This window comes from Nanorana parkeri, unplaced genomic scaffold (assembly GCF_000935625.1).
Source record: "Nanorana parkeri isolate BGI_ZX_2015 unplaced genomic scaffold, ASM93562v1 scaffold1371, whole genome shotgun sequence".
Taxonomy (NCBI): Eukaryota; Metazoa; Chordata; class Amphibia; order Anura; family Dicroglossidae; genus Nanorana; species Nanorana parkeri.
Genome location: NW_017307639.1, coordinates 329,385 through 339,802, shown reverse-complemented (window position 1 = coordinate 339,802; position 10,418 = coordinate 329,385). Strand labels below are relative to the sequence as shown.

The window sequence follows — 10,418 nt, the reverse complement described above, 5'->3', positions numbered from 1 at the left end:
CTTCATGACTTAAGGTGGCCACACACCTTACAACCATCGCAAGACTTTTGGTTGTATGGGTCATTAAAAAACCGTACGATCTGCCCATCTTGGACAGGCAGATCGTACTTGCGATAATCGTAAGCCCGCCCCGCTGAGTGGCTGTCTTCCGATGACCGCAATGCTGAACGGGCAGTGTGCGCTTGCGGCAATTATCTTACGAGCATGCCACAAACCAGCCGAAAATCGCACGATTCTCGGCCGGTTTTCAAACATGTTTGTAAGACAGAAGTCGTGCGACCGTACAGTAGAAATGGTTGCACGCCTTCCACACACCTTGCGATTATCGTACGATCGCGGGATTTCCCGCGATGATCGTACGATCATAGTAAGGTGTGTGGGCACCTTTAGAACTCAGACTGGTTGTTGTATAGATAAAGACAGCATGTATTTTACATACTGATATCTACAGAGTCTGTCATATAAGGATAGACAAGCTACAAATGAACTGACTTCTGTATTTTCCAATTTAACAAACAATGGTTGATCATTTTTGTTGCATAATATAATAGTATCCATTAGGGGAAGGGCAGCATATTGATCAGTCAGACAATCCTCTGCTAACAAAAATATTTTATGATTTACAGGAAAACATGGGTGATAACATCAATAGTGATGGGAAGAGCTAATTACTTTGTTAGAAACAAGACATTAAAATAATATTCTTCAGTCTCGCAGCACTAAAAGCAATGAAAACCATAGGATACTGGAAACAAGACAAAATGTTTATTTTCCAGTACAATTCAGCAGAAATAGTATAGTGAACCTGTCAGCCTTTCTAAAGGTGGGGAAATCAAAAGTCATCCAAAAGAGCAGACACCACAAGTGCATTAGGTTATCGTGCTCACATTTCTTCAGTACCCGTGTGGAGCTGTATGACGCACTCCATTCACGAGGCCTTGAATTCTCTGACTTGGGAGATAAACTACACATGTGGAGGTCAATCGTGCCCACCACTGTCCCACCACTTATTAGGACCATCTCATAAAGCAGCCAATAATAAAGCTTCTGTTGGGGAGTAAGGTTCTGGATGGGCAGCATCTAGCTTCAGGAGTATGGTTTATCTCCAACCTGAAAGAAGGCTTTAGTGATAGTGTGCTGGAGGACTCTGCTGGCACCATGAAAGTTAAAGCTTCAAGTGGAAGCTTATCATTCTAAACCCAAAAACAAAAATGTAATATATTTTGGTGGGCTTTTGGTGCCTGCGGTCTGGTGCGAGCAAAATAGTGCTTGCAGCATTTTGATCGCACCGCACCGGACCAGACCGCAGGCACAATGTGCCTTGCGATCCCGTGCGGGTGATCGCATTGCGGCCGGAGGGCGTGGCTACGGTGCCATTCACTTTAATGGCCCGCCACGCCCCCTACGGCCCCACGAAATAGTGAGCCGGCCGCAATGCGATGCAGTGCATTCCGACCAGAATGCACTGCATATGTTGTGAATGGGCTCTAAAGCCAGTAGTTTCACTGCACAGGCGCTTGTATGTTAATTTTTGCCTCGGCTGTGAAGGCCCATTCACACCACATCCAGATCATCTCCAGACCAGACAAGATTGTTTCTGGAATCAAAATGCATCCTAATGTATCCCTATGCTATGTCTGACCTCTGCTCACACCAGTGCAGTCCGTTCCAGACCAGACCTGGAATGCACTGGAACTGCGGGCAGGTTCACACCATTTTCAGGACAAGATCTGGTCCAGAAAATGGTGTGAACCTGCCCTTAATGTTATGGACCCGCTTCCCCACACATGCGCAATTGCCAGTGAAATTTCTGGACCTGATCAGAGGCTCTGAGCTTGTGTGTTCAGCCGACACTCCCTCCATGCCTCCAGAAGTGACGCGCGGGTCCAGGTTTATAAAGAGCAGTGGCGTCACAAGGGGGGTGCGGCCTGCACCCGGGTGTTACCATTGCAGGGGTGACACCTAAATGACAAAGTCATTTTGGTGTCACCCCCTCTAAAAAGTCGGGCACTCAGTCATGGGCCGAGAGCCTGACAGTGACAGGAGAGAGGAGGTGACCCGGCGGCATACCTCATCACGACGGGTGAACGTCCCCTCCTCTCTCTGCCGGCGGCCATCACCAAAGGCCTCGGGACGCCCCTGCTAACGAGTCCAGGCTTCTACCTGTTAGAACTAGCTAACTGATTGCTTGTTATATAGAATACCTTTTTAATTTAACAAGGCTGACAGGTTTACTTTAATAAAAATAAATCATACATTTATTTGAATAAAACATTTTCTGCAATTGCACAAACTGTGAGGTACTTGTTCACCCCCACCTCCCCAAATATTTATTGCAATATATAGATTATAGTTTATATAAAAGGAAAGTGGTGTACCCTTTCATATACAAACTTTATGTTTCATAGCTTATTAACCTACATTTCTGGTAGCCACATGGTATATTTTGTCTAAAATGTTATATTTTATTAATGTTACATTTCTCAGACAAAATCAGCAAAGAAGGTCGAGCATAATATCAGTGATGAGTCAGAGTCAACAGAATTCTGCTGGTCCATACCTGGGAAAATTATGGATAAAATCGATACATTCCGATAATAGTGCATTGGAAAGCAAAGAGTTCTAGCCAATATAGCAAATCTGAGCCAATCCTGTAAGTGTCTTTTTGTCCATCATATTTGTATGCTTTCCTATTACATTCCTGCAGATATATCTGACATGTGCAATAGATGGTCCTCCAAAAACAAAATAAAATAATACATTAATATATTAGAACACTGAAAACGTCATGTCAATCCACTAAAATATCACCAGAATCTGACTTGATCAAATCATAAGTAAAACACACAGTGGGGGGAATTTATCAAAATTGGAGCAGTCAGAATATGGAGCAGTTGCCTATGGCAACTAATCAGCATCTTTCTTCAGTTGGCTCAGGTAAGATTTGAAAATGAGACAAAGAAGCTGACTGGTTGCAGTGCAAATATGCTCCAGATTTTGTCTGCTCCAGTGTTGATAAATTCCCCCCCAGTGTGTCCACATTATCAATATGTAGAGTTCATCCATATGCAACCCAATCAAATAATTCTATTATTAATTTTATATTCTGTATCCTGCAAAACTTCAGTCAATGTGAATGCCCATGGCAATGGTTTCCACGTGTAGTTCTTGTAGAGTTAATGTCTCAGGTGGTCTTTACTCCTGTCTCTATATGTCATGGATACATATTTTGAAGATAGTTGAAGTAATAGTTCAGTTTTAGTTCATTTGTACAAATGAATCAAAGAAACACAATATTCTGTGCTTGAGAAGTGTGTTCCTCTTGCGCAGAGTTTAGGCACTTAATCTAGCAAATCCAAAGAATCAGGTATGTAAAGACAGATTCCATATGAAACTTTAAATCTTCTTCATTCCAGTTTATTTCTGCTCCCTGCAAATTTGGGAAACATTCCATGCCCAGGGGGCCCTGGAGAATAGAATGTGCGGTACCAGCCACGATATGTAATGTGCCAAAACAAGGTTCCCATGGCTGCACCAACCACACTCTGTGTATAATCAGGTGCATATAGTGCTGTGCACACCAAAAGCAAGTTATAAAGCCCCAGAAGACTTGCATTCAGTAAGAAGACTAAGCGCAAAGCAGTACCAGCTGGGTATCCTCTTTTCAGATAGCGCACAAACACAGAAAGCTCCTCTGCCAAAGACAGGCTGCATAAGGTGAGCGTGAAGATTTGTGGAGAAATATGATAACCCTGCCACTGGTGCCCTTCGGCTTGGCAGGTGTGCCTAGTTGCCAGCCGTGGTAGAAAGAGTGTACCAGGTGGCATCGGTTGGTGACAGGAGCCGGTAAGATCCTCCAGCAGTTGGAAGAGGAAGGGTACACCTTGACACAGGGTTGAAGTTATTCCAAGTCTTGTGAGGTGCTTGAGGCATAGCAGTGGACGACCAGTGGGGACCAAAGACACAAGCAGGACAAATCCAGACAGGAGCAGAAATGTCCATCCGCATGAGCAATGCACAAACTTCCTGTAGAGGGGAAAGCAAAGGAGAGGGTATATTTTACAAAACTTTACTGCTATGTCCTGGATAGGGAGATTTCCACTCACTTCCTGTTTGACAGTAAGCCAGCAGAATCTCTCCAAAAGACAGCATTCCTGTTTTTTATTGCCAAATACTCCTCACTTCCCACAGGAGCATCTCCCCAGTCAGGACTCAACAATAATAATAACAACAACCTGACAGATTGTCTAACCCTTCTGATTTAACCCAAACTAACCCTTCCCATTTAACCCAAACTAAAGGTGGTTATACACCAGTAGAATTTCGAAAAAATTAGGTTTTGGAACGTTTGTTCGAACAGTTAATGGAGTCAAATTGATGATTGATTTTGACCATAGTGATGGAAACTCTTCTTGAATGAACAAAATTCTACCAATGAATGTGGTTTCTTATCGGGAGACTCCATTCATTCCAAAATCAAATGGTAGAATGAAACTAGATTTCAAAAGGACATATGTCAAGTTTCTGATGGCGGTATTGAATGTTCTGATGAGATTATGAAAGCATGTTGGAAAATCTACCAGTGTATACCCAGTTTAAGAAAATTGACAGGAATAGCACTTTAAAAGAAAGCTGTAAAGCCTAAAAAGCAAATAATCATCCTATATGGCATTTACTAGGAAGATGTGTGTATCCTATGGTTTGCAATACAAAAAGCAACATTCACTGGCAAACATTCTGCATTAAATCAATGTTAAGTCAGCACAGAAAGATTATTGTTCCAGCATGCTTAGCAACGTTTAGTCATATAAAGACACAGTCTGGTTTTATGTTTTGTATGCTGGGCTGTCTATCAATAGTAATTACAGCTAGACATACAAATATACTCTAGCCTGAGGGATTATTATGATACAAATTATAAACCAGTTCCTTTTTAAATATAAAAGCTTCTGAATGAATTAGGGCCCATTCACACTTTGCTGTTCTAATGCATTGCGTTAAAGCATGCATTGCATTAAGGTGGCCCATTCCAATGCAGCACAACAGGCAAATTAATGGACATGCATTTTTTTATACAGTGCACCACAAGACAAAGTAGTGCATAATGGCACAATGCAACGCAGCTGTGTTAGGAAGGTGCACAGGGGTCATGTTAAAGCTGACCTTTTCCCATATCTTTGCATACATTATTTCTCTTTTCTTCCCCAGCCTTCTGACAGTGGCCATGTTAACTAAGGGCAGATTACTAGCTCTCCTATTACTTCCTGGATTTCTGGCACATGTGACTAGATATGTGACCAGGACATGTGACCATGCACATCATCTCAGGGGAGGAAAATGCCTTTCCCTGGGATCACAGATAAGATTTCCCAGCAATGCTCTGCTGATAAGGCAATCCCAGTGTGCATTGTGTTGGCAAACTGAAGTAATTTTGTCCTTTCAAAGAAGGAAATTAACTTTCTGCAAGTGTAAGTATTTCATAGTCACAGCATTTTACACCTGACATCTCTATGTTATTATGAATCATCTTACATAGAAGGATGCATTGGTAGAATCTGATTTTTGAGTGTAAAGGTCGGCTTTAAGAATAAATAAATAGCAGCACATCACACCAACACACAGTACTGCAGTAGAACAGTGTGAATGGACCCTTATCTTTCCCAGGCAACTCGCTGTGCACTTTCAATTTCAAGTCCCTAAGTAATAGCAGTGTGAAGATGACTATGGAATTTGGAACATAAGATCTAGTATTTGAAGATGTTCTGCTGCTAGTTTTTACATTTGTACTTCCCTTTTAAACAGTAAATGATCTCAAAGGTATCTCTATGCCCTGAATGTAAATATCCTTATATTATGTTTAAGTGAAACTTAAAGAAAAAAAAAATATTCCAAAGTTCTCTTCCTTGCAGATCTGTTCAACCTGGTCCAGTGAGATGACCCACCTGGTACAATCCCCTTCTTCCCATGATTCCGGAAGAGGAATGAAGGTGGAGAAAGGGGGGGGGGGGGGGTGTAGTCAATAGAAATGAACCTGTTTCTTACTTCTACACTGGCAAAAGGACATATTTGTTTTAGGACTACAATTTTTCAGTCACATGGTATACTGTATAAACGGCTGGTGTCAGAACTAGCATTGATAGTTATTAGGGCCCTGTAGAATAACTGGTTTTGTTGCCGTTCCTAGCAAATAAACTGTACTATAACATTAGAGCTACTAGCCTTGTGATTGTCAAGTGACAAGTTTGATTAAATACCCCCCTCCCCATCAACACCACCTTTTCTTCACTACCCCAGTGTTCTGTATAGCCATCATTGTTTCCAAGAGCCACCCACACTCCTTACGGTCTGCAACCTTCAAATGATGGTGGTGCTCATGGTGATCACATGGATGGCGCCGTGCAAAACTCAGAATAGTCTCAACAGGTCACTGGCACACACACACAGATGAATTAAATATCTCTTTGATATGTTTTATTGAAGAATGTCACAGCGTGTCATTAGAAGCTGAAGCTAGCGTTTCGGGACCTCACAGGGACCCTTCATCAGAGCAACATAGGGGTTGGAAGGAGTCCTCATTCCTGTGTAAAGCTACAACTATAGTGATTCGAAATTCAGAACTTTCTTTCCTCGATCTTGGGAGCTGGATGGAGTGGTGGGCAAGGACTGAAAAGGTAAAGAAGTGTTGCTTGGAGAGGGGACATTAAAGCAAACTGGTTGCTGACATAGATAAGCAATACAACTACAATAGAAGCTGATACTTTCTTACCATTTTTTGTTTTTCTTCTAAATGTGCAACTATGACTTTAAATGTATACATTAAAATCAAATATGAGTAAAATGTAAAAGACTGGAGCACAACTGAAATGTACATCCCATAGTGTTTGTGATATGGCTACTGCATATGTACACTCTGTATATGTTTCTAAATTAAGAAATGGAAGCTGAGCTGGTTGTTAAGCTAAGGAGAGTAAAAGGTCCTAGGTGCCATTTTTAGGTAAATATTACAGGGAAAAAGATTAGCACTCCAGCCATAACATTAATGTTATGGCTGGAAGGGCAAAGGATAAGAACCTCTCACGTTTTTATTGGGAAGCATTACTCTCGCTCAATTCCTCTCCCAGTGAAATAAGTCGTAAAACAGTAGGGCTCTGTTCACACCTAGGTGTTTTTGGGAACAGATTGAAATACATTGCAGTGAATGGCCAATAGGTGCGCAAAAATGCGCACAGAAATGTGCAAACTGCTTGTGTCATGCATTGCATGCCAAACACGCTGTAATGTGCCTAAAAAAAGCTAATTAACTTTTTCCAGCGTTCTCCAGCTTGCAACAAAACTCTCAGGTGTAAACACTGAAATGAATGGGATTTTTTTGTGTTGAGAGTTTTGTCGCGCTTAGCTTTGAACGTCAAAATGCCTTGATGTGAACTGGGAGTAAGTACATATAGTTTGTAATTATTTTCTGTTATCTCCATCACTACAAACCAGAATCAGTCAGATATGGTTTTCTGGCTAAATTTTTTTTAATTTACTGCAAAATCTGTTTCTTGGGACACAGGATTTAATTATTTAGAGACAATTGGGTCATTTTGTAGCCTTCGGGAGGAATTGGACACTGGAAAACAAAAAAAGCTGTTGGCCAGCCAGGTATAATCCCTTCCATTCCTATCATGCCTCAGTTTTGTAGAAAAGCACTATTAGGAGTAGATCACAAACACGGAGGTGTGTGACCAGGGTCCCTTAATGAACTGTAAGAAACAGATTTTATAGTAAATACAAAAATCCTACTTTTTTTCCTCATTCACTATGGAACACAGGATTCAGTAATTTAGAGGCAAATATGAAGTCCAATACTCAGTCCAAACGAGCAGTCGGCAACAGTAAGAAAACATTAACAGGCCCACATAGTAAAACTGGGGGCAGCCTGCAGCTTAAAGGATCTTTTGCCCGATGCTGGCATCAGATAAGGCCTGAGGCCTGGTAAAACTTTGCAAATCTGGGACACAGTTGCCTGATGCTGAAAAGCTCAAAAGGCACTCACAGACCTACTATAGTGCACTTTGACAGGAAAAGATGGAGCCTTGTTCCTAAGACCATAAGCTTGATCAATAATATGTCTAAGCCACTAAGAAATGGCGGAGCAAGTTGGTTTCCCTTCAATGGGGAACATCACAAATGAGAAAAAGAGGGTCAAGCTTTATGACGGAAGCAGTGGCCAAGAGACAAACTTGCACAGCAGAAACTACATTCAGAGAATGAAGGGACATTTCCTTTTAATATACTATAGCCAGACAGAGATTGAAGAACAATGTCCCGGTTGAGGTGAAGGGCTAAAACCACATTCAGGAAGGAAGGAGGCTCTAGGCCTCAATGCTACATTGACCTTGTGTAGGACCAAATAGGGATTTTCTTAGGAGAAGACTGACAGTTTAGACACATGCTTCGCAGAAGTGATGGCCACAAAAACATAACCTTATGAGTGAGTGCTCTTTCAGACGTGCATTGAGAATTTACAGCACGACCAACGCTTATTAACGCGCCTATAACGTTAACAAGGCATTAGCAAGACGTTAGGGAGGCGTCAAAAATGGTTGGAAAATGCCCTACCCCCAAAAATAATGATACAAATTGTTAAACTAATGATTAAAAAGAAAATGTAAACCGAGAAAAAAAAACAAAAAACAGGAGTGGGGTCCCCGTCCCGATCCATACAAGATCCTTTAGGTCTGGTGGGAAAGTTAGGAGGGAACCCCCCTGAGTAAAAAGAAATGTGCGTGGGGTTCCCCCTAAAAGTCACACCAGGCCCTTAAGGTCTGTTAGGAATTTTGATGGGGAACCCCACCCTAAAAAAACAGGAAAAAGAACATGGGGTCCCCCCTAAAATTCAAGAGAGAGAGAGAGAGAGAGAGACCGTTCTGTAAGCAAAACTTTATTTATAAAGTTATCCTGGACTACAAAACCCAGAAATACATTAGACAGCAATGCAGAATACCACCAACTATAGTGGACTACAAATCTCAGCAATGCTGTATACAGCATTGCACAGTAACACCAACTATAGAGAACTACAACTCCTAGCAATACTCTCTAAAGAAATGCAGAATAGTAACGGCTATAGGAGACTACAACTCCCAGCAATACTCTCGACAGAAATGCAGAACAGTAACGGCTATAGGGGACTATAACTCCCAGCAATACTCTCGACAGAAATGCAGAACAGTAACGGCTATAGAGGACTATAACTCCCAGCGATACTCGACAGAAATGCAGAACAGTAACGGCTATAGAGGACTATTACTCCCAGCTATACTCTCAACTGAAATGCAGAATAGTAACGGCTATAGGGGAATACAACTTCCAGCAATACTCTCGAACTTGCGGCCAGACGGATGGTCGGCGGCTGCCCCCCCATCTCTTGTCCTACCTTGCCTGGGTCTGCTGAGCCCCCCCAGGCTCAGGCCCTGGTGCACCAGCGGTAGTTCTGCACCTGCCACTAGCTATACAGGATTACAAATTCTAGCAATACTTTATACAACAATGCAGAATGCCACCAGCTTTGTATAATGTTTCTGGGATTTGTAGTCCTGTATAGCTGGTGGTATTTAGCATTGCTGTATAATCATTGCTAAACATGTTCGACCAGCGTATAGCTGTGCACATATTTGCAGCACATTGCTGCCACTAGATAGAGCCGAGGAACATAGGCAATTACAACCAGTGATATTAATATTCTGCAAATGTCTTTTGCACAGCTATACACTGCACCAATGCATTTAAATCAGTCTCTAACTGTATTTTTAAAAGAAACACTGTAAGTACCCTAATGTGACTTGGTACAAGCCCCTCCTGTATAGCAGAGCACTTGAGTGGGACTCTGGACCGGCACTTAGACACCCCCCCAGGCTGGATCCGCCACTGGACCGCCACTCACCAGTAATATGAAGGCCGCTGCCGCTTCTCGTGGGCGGGAGCTGGCAGAAGAATGCAGAAGGACCTGCTGGCGCCGCCGACGTCTGTGTCCGCTTCTGAAGGTAAACTCCGCCCTCCCAGCCAGATTGAGATCCTCGTGTGGTGGATGGGAGGGGTGAGGTCTCTTCTCATTGGCTGGTGGGCGGAGCTCCACCGAGTGGATGGACCGACAACCGAGGAAATGGATGAGCTCTCGGCCGTCCCCTCCTGTTGGGCGGGAGCGGGCAGAATAATGCAGAAGGACCTGCTGGCGCCGCCGACGTCTGTGTCCGCTTCTGAAGGTAAACTCCGCCCTCCCAGCCAGATTGAGATCCTCGTGTGGTGGATGGGAGGGGTGAGGTCTCTTCTCATTGGCTGGTGGGCGGAGCTCCACCGAGTGGATGGACCGACAACCGAGGAAATGGATGAGCTCTCGGACGAGAGCTCAAAACGCAACATGGCTTCCAACGAGG

At 43.0% G+C, this 10,418-nt stretch overlaps 1 protein-coding gene across 1 annotated transcript in view; it reads right to left on the bottom strand.

Moving 5' to 3' along the window:
* Window positions 1-3,407: 3,407 nt before the first annotated feature.
* Window positions 3,408-10,418, bottom strand: part of FITM1 (fat storage inducing transmembrane protein 1) — a 16,586-nt gene continuing 9,575 nt past the window's right edge. The window contains exon 2 of the mRNA XM_018569637.1: window positions 3,408-4,026. Within this exon, the coding sequence (XP_018425139.1) occupies window positions 3,408-4,026 (619 nt within the window). The remainder of the gene's footprint in view (window positions 4,027-10,418) is intronic.